This window comes from Stegostoma tigrinum, chromosome 36 (assembly GCF_030684315.1).
Source record: "Stegostoma tigrinum isolate sSteTig4 chromosome 36, sSteTig4.hap1, whole genome shotgun sequence".
Classification (NCBI taxonomy): domain Eukaryota; kingdom Metazoa; phylum Chordata; class Chondrichthyes; order Orectolobiformes; family Stegostomatidae; genus Stegostoma; species Stegostoma tigrinum.
This window is the reverse complement of record NC_081389.1, coordinates 5078046-5097842: the sequence shown is the minus strand read 5'-3', so window position 1 is coordinate 5097842 and position 19797 is coordinate 5078046. Positions and strand designations below refer to the sequence as shown.

The window sequence follows — 19797 nt, the reverse complement described above, 5'->3', positions numbered from 1 at the left end:
TTTCTGCACTCTCTCTGATGTCTTCACATCTTCCCTGAAGTGGAGTGCCAGTAATTAGACCCAATACTCCAGTCTGTTAGACAAGAGGTTTATTACAATACCTTGCATTTGAATCAATTTCTGCCATGGGAGAGCCAGGAAATGCAAGGTGAGTATTGGAGATGGGATTGCCAGGCAGAAGGAAACCCTAAGATCAGAAGGAAGGATGAGGTAGTACTGGAGTTAAATTCAATGGGATTGAAAGAGGAATGGATGACTGACAGTAAGTGATGAAAGAGGGCAAATGCATTGTTTCTTCGGTTAAACTTACCGCTACAATCCTCTTCATTGCTTCCAGTTTCAGGGAGTCCTTATTACTATCCAGCATCTCCTTCAGGTCGTCATGCCTGGGGAAAGTAAAAATTCTATTTGTTTCTGGTGACCACTCGGGATTTTAAATGAGCATTTTCTCCCAGCACATGCTTTATTAACCATTCTTTTTATCCTGGTCAGCCTTTTCCAAGGTAACACTCTGACAAAAGTAAAAGCAAATGTTATCACTTATTATTAGTTACCTCTTTGTCTCATTCCTCTCTTTTGTTCCAAAGAAGGTATCCTCTATGAAAGAAAAGCTGTTCGCTGATTTCCAAGAACTACAGGGATATCAATTTATGTTTGTAGGCAAAGGATTAGGGGGAATGGACTGTGTGATGAAGAACTTTGTTGCTTTGATTTTTTTGATTTATTTATTGTCACATGTATTTTGTTCCAAAATACAATGGAAAGCATTGTATAGTGCCACCATTGTCCAATGCCATTTTAAAACACAGAAAAATAAACCACAATACGGAATGTAAAGGCAGAAAAATAAAGAAATACAGAAAAAGTAATCAACTTTACAGTCCATCTTGTTCAGCGCTCTGCCAAGGGTCATGGTCCTGGTGGCCAGGGTATAAGTCCCCTTCGCTGTGCCATCTTGCCTCCACCGATAATCTCACCACTATGAGTCCTCAAATATGAGTAGGTGGTTACTAAAGAAGTTAAGGTATCAACAGGCAGTTTCTTTCCACACACAATCTTCTACCTCAAGGAAGTAAAGTTCATCCACTTCTGTAAAGCAATCTTGTGGCATTTGCTCCTCGTCAACATCCTCTATCCCCAGGATAAACTGAACACATTGATATGGGGTATCATATGAGGCAGACTCTCTTCTATCATCCCTAATGTCTTTATATCTTGAAAGCCATCAATCTCTGACTTGAATATATCAAATGACTGAGTCTCCAGAGGCCTCTGAGATCAGGGAATTCGAAAGATTCACTGCCATCTGAGTGAAGAAGTTCCTCCTCATCTCAGTCTTATAAAACGAAATGGTATAAAATTCAAGCAATGGGAAAAAGTCCTCATTTGGTACTTATACGGAACTGGTCACTGAGATGCAGGCTAGAAAATAGATCAGATTTTTACCTCTGCCTGTTCACAATCGCTTGGAATTTGCTGAAGCATCACCCTTCCCTAGCACTATCATCAGAGAAATTGTATAAACTACATATATTTCATTTGAAATATTAGCTGGAAGATAGCTGGATTATTAGGTTATTTTTAACAAGTCAATAGGAAAAGTAAAACACTGTGGTCGCCATTTGGTTATGCAAAGACATAAGGGGCTAAATCTTTTCTTCAGCCAAATCTGAGTTGCACTGAGTTTTCTGGAGGGATTTCCATCTTGAGGCCTTGTGAATATTTTTTTGCCATACATTACCAAACCTAGCCCATTAACTACCCATCCATCTCATGGGTATCTCACTTCTGATTCCAGCCCCATCTTACTACATGCTTTTCCCACCAAGCCTCATGCTCTGCTACTCTCACTAATGCCTGCAACATCTTTCTTTACTCACTGTTACACGCTCCAACTCCTGAAACCAACAACCCTGTATGCCATCTGTGTTTACTGATCATTGACAATAGACAATAGACAATAGGTGCAGGAGTCGGCCATTCAGCCCTTCGAGTCAGCACCACCATTCATTATGATCATGGCTGATCATCCACAATCAGTATCCTGTTCCTGTCTTATCCCCATAACCCTTGATTCCACTATCTTTGACTCAGGACACCTCCTCATCTGCACTAATTGTAACGGCTATGCCACTCAATTTCATCTTCCTTGCTATTACCTCTCATTTGTTCAAGAAAGAAACACTCCCCAATACAGCCGAAGGACTTAAGACGGGTGGTTTGCTGCTCGATAATCAGCTCCTCACTCACTATGTGGACAGCATTCTAACTTTGACTGCCCTGAATGCTGATGGACCATTTCAAAATCGCTCGACAGTATCGTAGGCTGCCCTTGACTTACTGTGCTAGGACCCCTGAGTAAAGGTTATTCTCTTGACTTGGAGTCATACAGGTGTACAGCATGGAAATAGTGACTTCGGTGCTAAACTAAATGACCAACTTCCTCTAGCAGCTCGTTCCATACACACACCTGCCCCTTAGGTCCTTTTTAATACTTACTGCTCTCACCTTAAACCTATGCCCTCTAGTTTTCCACTCCCCAACCCCAGGGAAAAGAACTTCGTTATTCACTCTGTCCATGTCGCTCATGATTTTATAAACTTCTATAAGGTCACCCCTCAGTCTCAGATGCTCCAGGGAAAATAACCCCAGCCTATTCAGCCTCTCCCTATATCACAAGCCCTCCAACCCTGGCAACATCCTTCTCAACCTTTTCTGAGCCCTTTCAACTTTCACCATATCATTCCTATTACAGGGAGACCAGAACTGACGGGAGTATTCCAAAAGTCGCTTAACCAATGTCCTGTATAGCCAAACAAATGACCTGCCAACTCCCATTCTCAATGCACTGAAGAATAAAGGCAAGCATATCAAATGCCTTCTTCACTATCCTGTCGACCTGGAACTCCACTTTCCTGGAACTATGAACCTGCACTCTAGGGTCTCTTTGTTCAGTAACGCTCCCTAGGACCTGCCCTGTATACGTACTGCCCTCATGTGCCTTTTCAAAATGTAGTACCTCACATTGATCTGTCACTCCTCAGCCCAATGGCCCATTTGATCAAGGCCTTGACTGAAATTCACAGGAAATTTCCTGGCTTTGTATCAGTGCTAAATGGCAAGGCAAACAAAAGTAATATGAGCCTAGTATCTCTTGCTGAGTGGTAAGGCAATACAAAGCAGGGATGCTGGAGCATCATGTTAGGCTTTGTAAGCGTTGTGGAATCAAGTGAAGCATCCAGAGATCAGCCTGGGCCAGTTGATGAGGTGATGCAACAGGTCCTTGCTGCAACATTAAAATGTTAATTTCAGAGATATGCCATGAGGGTTCTTAGAGATTGGACATATTGGAAGTCAATGTCCATGGGATGTTTGTGGCCCATGTCCATGGACAATGCCCTGAAATGTTTGGAGTCCTTTGTAGCAAGCAGCATGCTGAATTCGTTGGTACCCATTGTAGGTACGAAGTTAGGTTTTTGTGACATTTATCTTATTTGGAACATTTGGTATGGCAGAACAATGAATATTAATTTGGTGAGTTGGGCATCAACAAGTTATTTAACAAGTTATAATGCCCTTAACTTGGTAACTTGCCACTGCCTAGAAACCGGTCACATGTTTGACCAAAACAATAAAAAATAGAAAGAGATGCTCCCAATACAGAGATGGGCCTTGTCAGACTCCTCGTCTGATTCTGCCACAAATATTGGCATAGCCCATGTAGCTTTGAGCCCAGCAAGATTCTGCTCATAATTATTTTAAGAAGGTGCATTTGATGCTTCTATGAGATATACTGGCACCAAGTGTCTGTAGGGGAATAAAAGCACTTTCCCAGCACAGCCAGTGAAGTGGTTTAAGTAGTTTATCACAGAACTGAGAGAAAGAGAGCGGGCGAGACAGAGAGGTGCTGGATGGGACACGGTGCATGCGGGAGGGTGGGGTGTTGGATAGAGGAAAATGTGCAATTGGTTAGTGAGTTAATGGAATATCTGTAGATCCACGGGTGAACAATATGATATTTATTAATGACAAATAGGATTTAGTTGATTAACTGGGGAATGGTATGTAGCCAATACAGGGCAAAATAATTGACTGGAAAATAAAATAAACAGAAATAGCATTCAATTACATTACTGTGATACCTCTAGCACTAAAGCCTCCAACCTAACTTCGCTATCTAATAGCACAATCTCTTACAACTTACAAGAGTGATTCATGGCATTACCAGCCTAAGTGTCAAATGTATAATGACTGTGAGAAAGGCAGAAAGAGCAAGTGCAGTTTGTTCAATGTGCACAGTGGATAAACTTTCTGCTAAGGGGAGTCATTGAAATATGAAAAGTCATAGGTTTTGTGATTGGGCCTCTGGTGGGACAGTATATTGTTACTCCACTGTCCATGTATTGTTCCGAATTTGGAGGCTGAGCTTCAGTTATTTAGCATAGGTGAGATCGGAGTCCATAATCAGACTCAGTTTAAGGAGCTCTGTAGAGAAAATAAAGCACAGAAGGAAATCTTGAAAAAGCAGGCCAGAGCAAATTTAAAAGGTTGTGGCTACCTAAAAGGAAGGAACAGCAAATGGGATTTTAAAAAATACTGGCTGGTCTTAAAGAAGGTCATTAATCATTTTTAATTGCACATTATTTGTGAATTGGATGCTCAATTGAAATGCTTGCAGGATGAACATATGCAGGGTCATGGGGAAGAAAAGGAAGTGACAAGCTAATGTGAGGACTAATTTAAAGAGCAGGTGCAATTGGCTTAATAGTTTCCCTTTCACCATGTCAGGTCTGTCCAACTGGCAGCCCACAGCCTCTAAGGAATTACATGTGACTTGCTAAACCATTGTTCAAAATTGTATCTGGACAAATTTGCAAGGAACTACTGCTCCAATCAGAGTCCATTTCTCTCCCATGATTGCTGAAAATAGTCAGAGTTTGAAGGAAAATGTGCAGTGCAATGTGAGCAATGTAATTCAGCCTGAGACCTGCAGCCGTGACTGCTAATCTGTAAAACAGGAATCGGAGACTTTCAGGGAGGCCCAGGCTTGGGTAGGAGATGTTAGGCTACAGGTGGCAGGAAAGGGGTTGGAGGAGGGCTGGTTAGGAGTCAGGTGGGCTTTTAATGGTGGAGTGAGTGTGAGCGATGGGGGTTCGATGGGTGGATGAGTGAGTGACTGAATAACTGGGAGTGGGTTGGGGGAGAGACCTGAATAAGAGAGTGGGTAGGACTGAGCTAGATACAGATCTACCCTTTACCTCCCTTCATCTCTATCCTAGCCTCATACCAGGCTGAAAAAGGATGAAAATCTGGAATGGTGAGCAACCTGCCTCCAACTCCTACCTTCAAGTGAATTCTTCTGAGGCCAACTCAAAGTATGCCACACCACAGTTTAAAAAAAGATCAGGTAGTGTCAAACCCAACTCCTTCACTTGGTCACAGCCCCCATCCATTTGGTAGTGATCAGAACTTGGAGCCTAATCTTTTTTCTCTCTCTACCTCAGTGACTTAAACAAATAGACAAAAAAGATTTAGTGGGAACTGCAGATGCTGGAGAATCTGAGATAACAAGGTGGATGAACACAGCAGGCCAAACAGTATCAGAGGAGCAGGAAAGCTGGCATTTCAGGTCTAGACCCTTCTTCAGAAATGGGGGAGGGGAGGGGATTCTGAAATAAATTGGGAGAGTGGGGTAGGTGGATAGAAGATGAATAAAGTAGAAGATAGGTGGAGAGGAGACAGACAGGCCAAAGAGATGGGGGTGGAGCCAGTAAAGGTGAGTGTGGGCGGAGAGTTGGGGGGGGCATAGGTCAGTCCAGCGAGGATGGACAGATCAAGGGAGCAGGATGAAGCTATTAGGTAGGAGGAGGAGTGGGGGCTTGAGGTGGGAGGAGGGGATAGGTGGGAGGAAGGACAGGTTAGGGAGGCGGGGACAAACTGGGCTGGTTTTGGGATGCGGTCGGGGGAGGGGAGATTTTGAAGCTTGTGAAGTCCACATTGATACCATTGGGCTGCAGGGCTCCCAAGTCAAATATGACTTGCTGTGCCTGCAACCTTCGGATGGCATCGTTAAGAGGTTTGCTCAGTTAACTTTGCTTGGCAATTTTTACCGGTGATTTTTACTAATTACTCATTTTATTGCTCAATTTATTGCTTTGGATGTTTTGCTTATCTGAAATTCATGTTTACTGTTGCGACAAAGCCTATCTTTTTGAAGTGTCCTTACTGGCTATCCGAATGAGCAAAAAAATTGAAACAGGCTTCCCTCCAACTGTAAGGGTTGGACAATCATAGACTGTATCATTTCACAGCTAGGTCAGAGCTTTAAAAACCTGCTGCAAATTTCTCTTCCCAACTGGGTCCCTTGGAAACCTAATTAATCATCTTTCTAACTGGATCAATAACTGAGTATTGCACTGCTTTGTACACCAGAATCTGCGCCTAACATTTTGAACATGTTGCTGAATTGCTTTTGGTTTTGACCTCATCAGGATACATGCAAGAATGCCAGATTGTGGAAAATCACAACCTTTTATACTGCAGGCAAAAAGTGTATTGATTACCGATTTCAATGAGACTCTTTGCAAATGGATCTGCCCCCAGCTCCTTTCTGTACCTGTTTCCTGAAATTCAACAGACCACTTTATTCAAATCTACAATGTCTGGAACAGGGTTTTCGCCAGAGAGTGAAAAGGGGATTGAGCTAAGTTTAACTTTTACCTTTCTCCATGTTATCAGTGGAGTATGTGTTCGAGAAACAAGATCCTCCTTTAAAAGGCAGCTTTACCCTGGAGTCAGAAGTCACACAACACCAGGTGGTAGCCGACAGGTTTATTTGAAATCACAAACTTTTGGAGCACTGCTACTTTGTCAGGTGAAAACCTGATCAGACTTTCACCTGATAGAGGAGCAGTGCTTCGAAAGCTTGTGATTTTCAAATAAACCTGTTGGGCTATAACCTGGTGTCATGGGACTTCTGACTTTGTTTACCCCACAAACGGCACTCCTCCACATCCTAGATGAATCTAAACACACACTGCCAGAGTTCTGATAATTAAAAATAATGGACAACCAATGAGTCTGTCTGCTGTGTTGAAAGTGTTTTAAAGTGGAAAGTAATAAGAAAAATCTGAATCTGCCACAGTACAAGTAAGCTGTGAAACTGTGTGTGCTGATGTGAGTGTGTCTAGTCCCTCAGAAGAATTTAATTTGCAAGTGGCAAGAACCTGTGCATTGAGTCTTTTACCATGGGCAAGCTGTTGCACCACAGATTCTATATAGTTCTGGCTGACGAAGAAACTTCCTCCCCTCTAACTGCCTGCTTTTTGAGAAAGAATTAGAGGTTAATAGTCAACCTCTTTGGCTGCATTATGACAGGGCTTCCAGCAGTTGGATTTGAATGCAGAGCTTCTGATCCAACTGTGGAGAATGTTTACTTGCTGTGCCTCAAGACTTCCCCTAGCTAGGATTAGAACGAGCCTGTTACAAGGGAAAGATGGGTGAAAAGTCAGACGTGTTTAGGAAGGAAATTCCAGACTTGGGGTCCTGGCAGCTGAAGAAACAGCCCATGAATTCTGGTGATGTGCAAGTGGCTGGCATTTGAGCAGCAAGAAGGTCTGAGAAGGTTGTGAGGCTGAAGTAGGTGATGGAGAAGTGAGGGCAAGACTATGGAGGGATTTAAAATTAAGGATAAGAATTTTATAATCCATGCCTGTGCCTGCATTTATTTCTAAACAGCAGATTGCCTTTGGAACTAGGGCCATCACCCTGCTGTCTTTCGAAGAAAGATCTGAAATTTCATAGTGTCTTTCCTGACTTCAGTATCTTCCAAAGCACTGTGTACAGACAATTAAGTACACTTGAAGCTTAATCAGAACAGCTAATTTTCACAAAGCAGGATTGCATAGGCATCAGTGTGATAATCTGGGGATTTCTTTTTAAAACTGACATTGTTCTATGTGGTTGATGTACAGTTTCCACTGCAGCAGCAAGAGCCCCCTACTCCACTCTACTTCAGGGCCTTAGTTTAACATCACATTCGAATGCTATACCTCCTACAGTATCAAAAAGTCAGTCAAATGCAAAAATAAAAATCTAGGGGGAAAAAAATCAAATGAGTTGAGGGTGAATGAGCTCCAGCAGTTTGAGAGGAAGATACTCAACTTAGCTACCACAGTGCACTTGTCCTGAATTTTACTTCACAATAGGCCAATTTAAAGGCGGACCAAATTTGGATGCCAAGTCAGCAACAACAATGGTGAAATACTTTCTCCACTACTCAACAAAAAACAAAATCCTAACATCTTTTGGAATTCTGTAATCAATCTCACCTCGTGGACACAGACATTCTGAGGCCTCAGTTAAAGGGAGGATTATCCATAAGTAAAGCAATAAAGCACACTGCAGTATCCATGATACCCAACACTCAACATAAATAATGTATCTGAAACTGATGGAAAAATCTTACTGACCCAGCAACAAGCTCCTATAACAATGACGCACCTTCGCATCAACAGAAACTCCCACTCTCCTGGGAGATGGTGAAGTAGTGATAGTGTCACTAAACTAGCAAACCATAGCCCAGGCTAATGTTCCAGGAGCAGGGTACGGCAGCTGATGAAAGTTAAACTCAATCAATAAATCTGAATAAAGTGGCTATGAGACTATCATTGATTGCTGCAAAATGATATTTAGTTCATTAACACCCTTCAGTCTTTACCCAGTCTGGTCTACATGACAGTCCAGATCCACAGTAATGTGATTGACTCCTAAATGCTCTCTAGCATACCAATCAGTTGAAGGTACAATTAGGGATAGGCGACAACTGGCCTTGACAGTGACAATAAATGAAAACTCCAGAGAGCTGAGCACTCAGCCTATGTTCACATGATGGTATGGTAGCGGTAGAGGTAGTCACACAACACCAGATTATAGTCCAATACGTTTATGTGAAATCACAAGCTTTTGGAGCGCAGCCCCTTAGGGTCAGGGAAGTATGAGAGAAGAGCATGCAGACACAGAATTTTTAGGCAGATAGATCAAGGACAGAGAGATCAAAAAATTATATGACTGGTTTGAGTAGAGTGCCAGATAATAAGTCCCTGCAGGTGACCAGGAGAGTTAGACAGTGTGAGTAAAGTGTCAACAGCTGAAAAACAAGTGAAGGTATGACCTATGATCCGATTAGACCATAAGACCATAAGACATAGGAGTGGAAGTAAGACCATTCAGCCCATCAAGTTCACTCCACCATATAAATCATGGCTGATGGGCATTTCAACTCCACTTCCCTGCACTCTCCCCGTAGCCCTTGATTCATTCTGAGATCAAGAATTTATCGATCTCTGCCTTGAAGGCATTTAACATCCTGGCCTCCACTGTACTCCGTGGCAAAGAATTCCACTGGCCCACCACTCTCTGGCTGAAGAAATGTCTCCTCATTTCCATTTTAAATTTACCCCCTCTAATTCTAAGGCTGTGCCCACAGGTCCTAGTCTCCCTGCCTAACGGAAACAACTTCCCAGCATCCACCCTTTCTAAGCCATACATTATCTTGTAAGTTTCTATTAGATCCCCCCTCAACCTTCTAAACTCCAATTAATACAATCCCAGGATCCTTAGCCGTTCATCGTACGTTAAACCTACCATTCCAGGGATCATCCGTGTGAATCTCCGCTGGACATGCTCCAGTGCCAGTATGTCCTTCCTGAGGTGTGGGGCCCAAAATTGGACACCGTATTCTAAATGGGCTTAACTAGAGCTTTATAAAGTCTCAGAAGCACATCACTGCTGTTATATTCCAACCCTCTTGAGATAAACGACAACATTACATTTGCTTTCTTAACCACGGACTCTACCTGCAAGTTAACTTTTAGAGAATCCTGGACCAACACTCCCAGATCCCTTTGTAATTCTGCTTTACGAATTTTTCAATGTTTAGAAAATAGTCCATGCCTGTATTCTTTTTGCCAAAGTGCAAAACCTCGCATTTGCTCACGTTGAATTTCATCAGCCGTTTCCTGGACCACTCTCCTGAACTGTCTAAATCTTTCTGCATCCTCCCCACCTCCTCAGTACTACCTGCCTGTCCACCTATCTTCGTATCATCGGCAAACTTCACCAGAATGCCCCCAGTCCTTTCATCCAGATCATTAATATATAAAGTGCACAGCTGCGGCCCCAACACTGAACCCTGTGGGACACCACTTGTCACCAGTTGCCATTCCAAAAAAGAGCCTTTTATCCCAACTGTCTGCCTTCTGTCAGACAGCCAATCCTCAATCCAAGCCAGTAGCTCACCTCGAAACACCATGGGCCCTCAGCTTCTTGGATCAGCTTCCCCAACCACAATCTTGGGTCCATGTCATGCTGTGTGTGACCTCACCACACTTCTGTACCTGTAAAACCTTCTTTACTGTCCTGTCTTGACACCATCACCTTGATAAATTGTTATGGTCTCTCTATCTTATTTAGTTTGTATAGTTTCGTTAAATTACTTATTACTTTGGTTAGACCCTTGGCATGCAACTCCTATACCTGTCATGTTATTCCAGTCATTTAGTTTATTTCAAGAACCACCTTATTTTTAATTTTTTGTAATTATCTCTCTGCCTCATTTAAAACACAGAACACAGAACACAGAACAGTACAGCACAGAACAGGCCCTTCAGCCCACAATGTTGTGCCGACCATTGATCCTCATGTATGCACCCTCAAATTTCTGTGACCATATGCATGTCCAGCAGTCTCTTAAATGACCCCAATGACCTTGCTTCCACAACTGCTGCTGGCAACGCATTCCATGCTCTCACAACTCTGTGTGTAAAGAACCCGCCTCTGACATCCCCTCTATACTTTCCACCAACCAGCTTAAAACTTTGACCCTTCGTGTTAGCCATTTCAGCCCTGGGAAATAGTCTCTGGCTATCAACTCTATCTATGCCTCTCATTATCTTGTATACTTCAATTAGGTCCCCTCTCCTCCTCCTTTTCTCCAATGAAAAGAGACCGAGCTCAGTCAACCTCTCTTCGTAAGATCAGCCCTCCAGTCCAGGCAGCATCCTGGTAAACCTCCTCTGAACCCTCTCCAAAGCATCCACATCTTTCCTATAATACGGCGACCAGAACTGGACGCAGTATTCCAAGTGCGGTCTAACCAAAGTTTGTATAGAGCTGCAACAAGATCTCACGACTCAAACTCAATCCCCCGGTTAATGAAAGCCAAAACACCATGTGCTTTCTTAACAACCCTGTCCACTTGGGTGGCCATTTTAAGGGATCTATGTATCTGCACACCAAGATCCCTCTGTTCCTCCACACTGCCAAGAATCCTATCCTTAATCCTGTACTCAGCTTTCAAATTCGACCTTCCAAAATGCATCACCTCGCATTTATCCAGGTTGAACTCCATCTGCCACCTCTCAGCCCATCTCTACATCCTGTCAATGTCCCGCTGCAGCCTACAACAGCCCTCTATACTGTCAACGACACCTCCAACCTTTGTGTCGTCTGCAAACTTGCTGACCCATTCTTCAATCCCCTCATCCAAGTCATTAATAAAAATTACAAACAGTAGAGGCCCAAGGACAGAGCCCTGTGGAACCCCACTCACCACTGACTTCCAGGCAGAATACTTTCCTTCTACTACCACTCGCTGTCTTCTGTTGGCCAGCCAATTCTGTATCCAAGCAGCTAAGTTCCCCTGTATCCCATTCCTCCTGACCTTCTGAATGAGCCTATCATGGGGAACTTTATCAAATGCCTTGCTGAAGTCCATATACACCACATCCACAGCTCGACCCTCATCAACTTTTCTAGTCACATCCTCAAAAAACTCGATAAGGTTTGTGAGGCATGACCTACCCCTCACAAAGCCGTGTTGACTGTATCTGATCAAGCTATGCTCTTCCAGATGGTCATAAATCCTATCCCTCAGAATCCTTTCTAACACCTTGCAGACGACAGACGTGAGACTTACTGGTCTGTAATTGCCGGGGATTTCCCTATTTCCTTTCTTGGAGAGGAATTACATTTGCCTCTCTCCAGTCCTCAGGTATGACTCCAGTGGAGAACGAGGATGCAAAGATCTTCGCAAGTGGCGAAGCAATTTCATTTCTCGCTTCCCAAAGCAGCCGAGGACAAATCTGGTCCAGGCCTGGCGACTTGTCAATCTTAATGTTTGACAAAATTTTCAGCACATCAGCTTCCTCTATCTCTATCCATTCCAGCATGCACACCTGCTCTTCAAAGGTTTCATTCACTACAAAGTTCGTTTCTTTCGTAAAGACAGAAGCAAAAAACTCATTTAGGGCTTCCCCTACCTCCTCAGACTCCACACACAAGTTCCCTATGCTATCCCTGATCGGCCCTACTCTTTCTTTGACCATTCTCTTATTCCTCACATAAGTGTAAAATGCCTTTGTGTTAATTGGATTATAGGTCATCCCTCACTTGTTATTCAGCTGTTGACACTTTACTCACACCGTCTAACACTCTTCGTCACCTGCAGAGACTTTTTAATTCAACACTCCATTCACACCAATGGTATAATCTTTTGATCTGTCTGCCTTTAAATTCTATGTCTGTGTGGTCTTGCATCACACTTCACGTTATGAAGAGGCTGCACTCTGAAAATTTGTGACTTCAAATAAACCTGTTGGACTATATTCTGGTGTCACGTGACTTAGACTGTTTCCTTCTTCCCCATAGCTGTCTCTACAGGTTCATTTTCTAAGGGACTTATAATCATCTTGACCTCATTCTTCCTTTTTACATACTTAAAGAAGCTTATTGTCAGTTTTTATGCTCCTTAGTTGTTTGCCCTTGTTTTTTATTTTGACTTTTATTTCAATCTTTTTAGTCCTCTTTTGCTGGATTCTGAATTTATCCCAGTCTTTAGGGCTATCATTATCTTTTGTTCCCTTATAGGCTTTTCCTTTCAATTTAATTCTCTCATTAACTTCCTTGGTTATGCATGATTAGTTTACCCTCTCTTAGAATGTTTCCTTTTTAGAGGGTGGATTTCTACTTAGAACCATGAATTACCTCCTTAAATGTCTGCCACCGCTTGGTTACTGTCTTCCCTGTTAATCTATCTACCCTGCTAATGTATCTGCCCAGTTCACTCTAGCTAACTCTATCATCATTTCATTGTAATTTCCTTTTTTTAAGTTAAACACAGTTGTTTCTGACCCAAATTTCTCACTATAAAATTGAACATTACTTTTTATCATGTTATAATCACGACTTCTGAGGGATGTTTTTTCCTGAGGTCATTAATTAAACCTATCTCACTATCCATGATCAGATCCACGATAGTCTGCTACCTGGCTTGTTCCATGATATGTTGCTCTTAGAAACTATCCCAAATGCATTCTATGAATTAGTTTTCATAGGTATCCTTTCTGATTCAATTAACAAAATCAGCATGAAGAATAAAGTCATCCATAATTATTGCGCTATTCTTTTTTACATGCTCCGATTATTTGTTGATTTATAGCCTTTCCTACAGAATGGTTCTACTTTGGGGTCTATACATTACTCCTACCAATATTTCCTGTCCCTTTCTGTTTTTACTGATGCCCAAATGGGCTCTACATCATCACAGCCCAGATCATCTCTCACAACTGCCCTCATTTTATCTCTTATTAAGCACATTATGCCACCATCCTTTCCATCCCTTCTACCCTTCTGAAAGGTCAGCTATGTTAAGTCCCCAGTTCTTATCTCTTTGTAACCATGTTTCTGAAATGGCTATGAGATCATATTCATACCTTGACTTGCACCGTCAGATCATTTAAATTCATGCTGTAGCGTCTAGCACCTTCTCTCAGAAAGCCCCAGTTCAAAATCATTCAAAAAAGAACTCTGGCTCCTCCTTCTGTTTAATCATGTTGTCCCGCAGACTTGCTGGTAGGCGTTCCCAGGTATTGACCTCGTTAATGACCAAATATCTGCTATCTAGCTAAGAATACAGTCTCTCTTAAGTCAAAGTATTTATAGCACAATGTTTAACAAGAAACAGCCTGTAATCAACTCTCAGGCCAGGCTTCATGAACAAATAGCAGTTCATTTGAGATAACAAGGTATAGAGCTGGATGAACACAGCAGGCCAAGCAGCATCAGAGGAGCAAGAAGGCTGATGTTTCTGGCTAGACATTTCTGAAGAAAGGTCTAGGCCTGAAATGTCAGCCTTCCTGTTCCTCTGATGCTGTGTAGCCTGCTGTGTTCATCCAGCTCTACACCTTGTTATCTCAGATTCTCCAGCATCTGCAGTTCCTGCTCTCTCTGAAGCAGTTCAATTGATCTCTTTTTTTAAAAACATAAGCTCAGCTCTCAGGTCCCAGCTCCAAACCAAAAATTGATTTAATATTGATTAAAAATAATGAAATGTCAGAGGATTCTAACAATTGAATATTTTAATTTCTCTGTGTTGCAAATCCAATGATAGTGAGGCTGGTTGGATTTGGCTTGCTATCCCTGTGTTCTAACAGCCCATTAATAGGCTAATCACTGCCTGAACCATCCTCATTCACCACCACCTGCTTTCACTGGCTGAGCTTGTCCTTACTGTGAACAATTTCACTTTTAACTCCTCTCACTCTCTTCAGATCAAATTGGGGTGCGGGGGTCACAGGTACATGAATGGGTCCTATTTATACCTGTCTCTTTGAGGGGTACATGGAATATTCTTTATTCCTGTCCTACTCCAAGCCTCACCCTCAAATCTTTCTCCAGTATATCAATGACATCATTGGTGCAGTTTCATACTCTCATTCTGAATTGGAGAGGTTTATCTATTTTGTTTCCAATTTCCATCCCATTCATCTTCACCTGGTCCATCCCTGTCTCCTCCCTTACCTTCCCCAACATCTCTGTTTCCATTTCTGGGGATAGGCTGGCAACCAATTCCCATTACAAACACACTAATTCCCACAGTTAGCTTGACTCTACATCCTCGCACGCTGCTTCTTGTAAAGACTCTAGTCCATTCTCCTGTTTTCTCCATCTCTGTTGTATCTGTTCTGACGATGCCAACTTTAATAAGGGGCCTCCAAATTCTGTTTAATTCATTCAAGGGATGAGGGCATCACTGGCTAGGCCAGCATTTATTACCCATCCCTAAATGCCCAGAGGGCAATTATGAGTCTACCACATTGCTGTGGGTCAGCAGTCACATGTAGGCCAGACCAGGTAAGGATGGCAGTTGCCTTCCCTAAAGGACATTAGTGAAACAGATGGGTTTTTCTGACAATCGGCATAAGACCATAAGACCATAAGACATTGGAGTGGAAGTAAGGCCATTCGGCCCATCAAGTCCACTCCGCCATTTAAATCATGGCTGATGGGCATTTCAACTTCACTTCCCTGCGCTCTCCCCATAGCCCTTGATTCCTTCTGAAGGATGGTCATCATTAGACTCTTAATTCCAGACCATAGTTCAGAGATCGTAGATCATAGAATCCTAACGGTCTGGAAACAGGCCCTTTCGGCTCAACAAGTTCACATCACCCATCAGGGAATCACACCCAGACCCGTCACATCATAACCCACCTCATCTACACATCCCCAAACATTACGGGCAATTTAGCATGGCCAATCCACCTAGCCTGCACATCTTTGGACTGTGGGAGGAAACCAAAGCACCCAGGGGAAACCCACGCAGATACGGGGAGAATGTGCAAACTCCATACAAACAGTCACCTAAGGGTGGAATCAAACCTGGGTTCCCAGTGCTTTGTTCCCAGCAGTGCTAATTACTGAACCACTGTGCCTCCCCAAGAGAAAAATTTATTGAATTCAAATTTGACCATCTGCCATAGTGGGATTCGAACCCAGGTCCCCAGAACATTACCTAGGTCTCTGGATTAACAGGCCAGTGATAATTCCACTAGGCCATTGCCTCCCCCTGACGAATGTCCATCCACCTTCTTCCACAACTGAAGATACCCCAACACTGTAGTTGGCAAGCCCCTCAGCCAGGTCTGCCCTACTTCCCGCACTTCAGCCCTCAACCCATCTTTTCTGCCCCACAACAACAAATGTCCCACTTGCCCTCAAGCTGCTGTTTCTGACACCTCCAACGGGGTGCCACTAAACACATATTCCCTCCCCCTTACTTATCAGCTTTCCGCATGGTCCATTCCCTCCAAGACACCCTGGTCCACTCCTCCATCACTCCAAACGTGTTTCCACAGCCTCAAAGTACCTTCTCCTGTTTTCGCATAAGGTGTAACACCTGCTAGTTTACTTCCTCCCTGCTCACCATCCAAGACCCCAGACACACCTTTACTTGCACTTCAATCTAATCTGCTGTACATGCTGCTCACAATTGGTCTCCTCTACGTTGGGGAAATTAAGCATAGGCTGGACGATTATTTTGCAGAACACCTATGTTCTGTCTGCAAAGAAGACTCTGAGCTTCCAGTTGCCTGCCACTTCAACACGCTACCATAGCCAATATCTGTCTCAGACTTTCTGCAGCTTTCTGCAGTACTCTACCAAAGCTCAGCACAAGCTGGAAGAAGAGCACCACATTTTCTGCTTGTGCACTCTGCTGCCTTCTGGACCTATTATTGAGTTCAACAACTTTAGGGTTTGAGGCCACATCTTTACCGCAATCCTTACACACCAGGCCTTGTCATCATGGGCTACTACTAGACACAATCCATTGTCAGCTAATAATTGCTTCCATTAGCAGCTATTCATTCCGTGAAACATGTTTTTAACCACTCTTTTGTCCAAGTGTTTTTCTCTCTCTCTTTGGGCTCTATCTTCACCTATTGTTTACTCTCTCCCACCCCATCTTCTGCACAAATATCAACCTTTTCCTAGCTACTATCAGTTCTGAAGAAGTGTCAGTGAACCCGAACCATTAATTCTGATTTCTCTCCACAGATGCTGTCAGACCTGCTGAGTTTTTCCAGCAATTTCTGTTTTTGTTTCTTAACTTTCTTTTTATTCCTTCATGGATGGGCAAAGTCAAATTTGTTGCACACAACAAAATGACCTTGCAACTGAGGGATTACTAAGTCATTTCAGAGGCCAATCACACTATTGCAGGTCTAGACTTGCACATCAGCTAGATGAGGTAAGGGCAACAGCTTTTCATTCCTATTGGACATGAGTGAACTAAATGAGTTTTTAAAGCATTGCCAGCAGTTTTACAGTCACCATTACCAAAATCAGTTTTATATTTCATATTCATTCCAGCTGCTGTGGTAGGAGATGGTACCATGACTACAAAGAATTAACCAGGCCCTCTCATCCAGTTTATTTTCTGCTAAACTACCACCTTCCCTTAATTAAAGTTAAGGACAGAAATTAGGAACCTCCTTTCACAAAAAGCTTAACAAAAATCATAAATTCTCTATCTCAGAAAGGCAATGGAATTGAAATGTAAAACAAAGATTGATAGATCTTAGTTGGTGAGGTCATAAAAGGTACAAAAAAATGGAAAAATTGAGTCAGTGTACAGATTAGACAGAATGGTAACAGAGGAATCCAGAGGGGCTGCCTTCTTATGTTATCCTAACCAGGGATTTTTTTTTCTCTCCTTCTCTCTCTCTCTCTCTCACACAATCACACACACACACACACACACACACACACACACACACACACACACACACACACACCAAAGTTTTCAATTCAGTGTCTCATCCCAAGCAGGATAAATACCAGATAGATATAACTACTTTTCAAGGTTAACCAGTCATCTTCCCTTTTAGAAACAAACATGATGTACAGTTTTTGCACAAAAGTTTCTCTTCAATTATGCTGAGGTAGGCAGAGCACTGTTTGCTGGATCTTTCTATGGAGTGAGCTGAAGGAAGGATATTTACATAACAGATGATAAACATGGACTTTACTGGATACTAACAGGGCCTTGTGACAGGAAACATGAATTATTGAGCCAGTATATGCTCCAGGTGTCAACTCTGGTTGGCTAAATTGTTGAACCTTTCATCACATGGCTTCCTCTCCACCCCCACCAGCTCTGCAAAACAGCCTAATTTTTGCTAACATAGTGTACAGCTGGAGGAACACAGCAGGCCAGACAGCATCAGAGGAGTGGGAAAGCTGACATTTTGGGCCAGGACCCTTCTTCAGAAATGGGGGAGGGGTAAGAGGGCTCTGAAGTAAATAGAGAGGGGGTGGGGCTGGGGAAGGTAGGGATGGTGATAGGTGAGTGCAGGTGGGGAGTGTTGGGGATTGGTCAGTGAGGTGGGAGAGAAGACAATCAGGTCAAGGAGGCGAGGACGAGAGGGAGGGTTGGTCATGGGATAAGGCTGGAAGTGGGGACCAAAACGTCAGCTTTCCTGCTCCCCTGATGCTGCCTGGCCAGCATTCCTCCAGCTCTAGACTGTGTTATCTCAGACTCCAGCATCAGCAGTTCTTACTATCTCAAATGTTCGTTAATATCTTCATAACTAATTATTGAAGGATATCACCGTGGCGGCACAGTGGCTCAGTGGTTACCACTGCAGCCTCACAGCACCAGGGACCCGGGTTCGATTCCAGCCTCGGGTGACTGTCTGTGTGGAGTTTGCACATTCTCCCCGTGTCTGCGTGGGTTTCCTCCAGGTGGTCCGGTTTCCTCCCACAGTCCAAAGATGTGCAGGCTAGGTGGATTGGCCATGCTAAATTGCCCGTAGTGTTCAGGGGTGTGTGTGTTATAGGGGGATGTGTCTGGGCGGGATGCTTCGCGGGGCGGTGTGGACTTGTTGGGCCAAAGGGCCTGTTTCCACACTGTAGGAAATCTAATCTAAAAAAGCCAATTTTGTTTTTCAATGCTTCTTCTGGGGTTTTGCACCTGGCAGAGCCCGGACTCATCTTAATTCAAGCTAATTCAATCCTAGGTGTAGAGCTGGATGAACACAGCAGGGTTCATCCAGCTCTACACCTTGTTACCTCAGATTCTCCAGCATCTGTAGTTCCTACTATCTCTGAACCAATTCAATCCTGAAGGTTTGGTAACAGCAAGCCTTGAACCCGAAAATGAACAAAGCCCAACAGGATAGAATGAATCAAACTGCCCCTCCACATCCCTATCCACTGCCTTCAGCCATCAGCTTTACTGTTGGAGCCTCCTCAATTCAAGGCAACGCCAGCATCATTGGGTTATAGAGTCAGACCAACATCTGAAAAATTAGCTCATTGGGTCCATGCTGGCTCTTCAGAACAATCCAGTCAGTCCCATTTATTCACTCTATGCCCACAGCCTGACAAATTTACTGCCCTATATGCTCATACAATTTTCTTTTAAAACTGTCCATTGTCTTTCACTGTGCAAAAAATTTCTTCCTCACATTCACTCTCAATTCACATCCTAATTTCTAAATCTGTATTACCATATTTTTTATGCCAGCCGCTAATGGGTGCAGATTTTCCTTTTTCCCCTTTCTAAACCTGTCATAATCTTGTATACCACTATCAGATCTCTCCTGAATCTCACTTGCTCCCAGGAGAACAATTCCAATTTCTTCAACCCAACTGTGTCAAATTCTCATCCCTCAAACTATTTTGCTCTTCTGCATCCTTTCAAGGACTGTCACATCCTTTCAGAAGTGTGGTGACAAGAATCAGTTGAGGTCTATCAATCTAGTTGAGGTCCAAACAATACTTTATAAAGGTTCATCACATCTTCCATACTTTTAGACTGAATGTCTCATTTTATGAACCCCAAGACCCCATTTGATTTGCTAATAACTCTCACATTATCTTCAGATGGTTACACAAGCAGCTCCAGGTGCCACTGTCCTATATTAAGCTTAAAAGGCATCTCCCTAGCCCTTC

General features: G+C 43.1%; 1 protein-coding gene across 7 annotated transcripts in view; it reads right to left on the bottom strand.

The window, feature by feature from the left end:
- The window catches only part of LOC125446744 (AP-3 complex subunit beta-2), a 199705-nt gene that overhangs the window by 138081 nt on the left and 41827 nt on the right, over window positions 1–19797 (bottom strand). For all 7 annotated transcript variants that reach the window (XM_059640069.1, XM_059640072.1, XM_059640070.1 and 4 more), the window contains exon 2: window positions 311–386. In XM_059640069.1, coding sequence (XP_059496052.1) covers window positions 311–386 — 76 coding nt within the window. The remainder of the gene's footprint in view (window positions 1–310; window positions 387–19797) is intronic.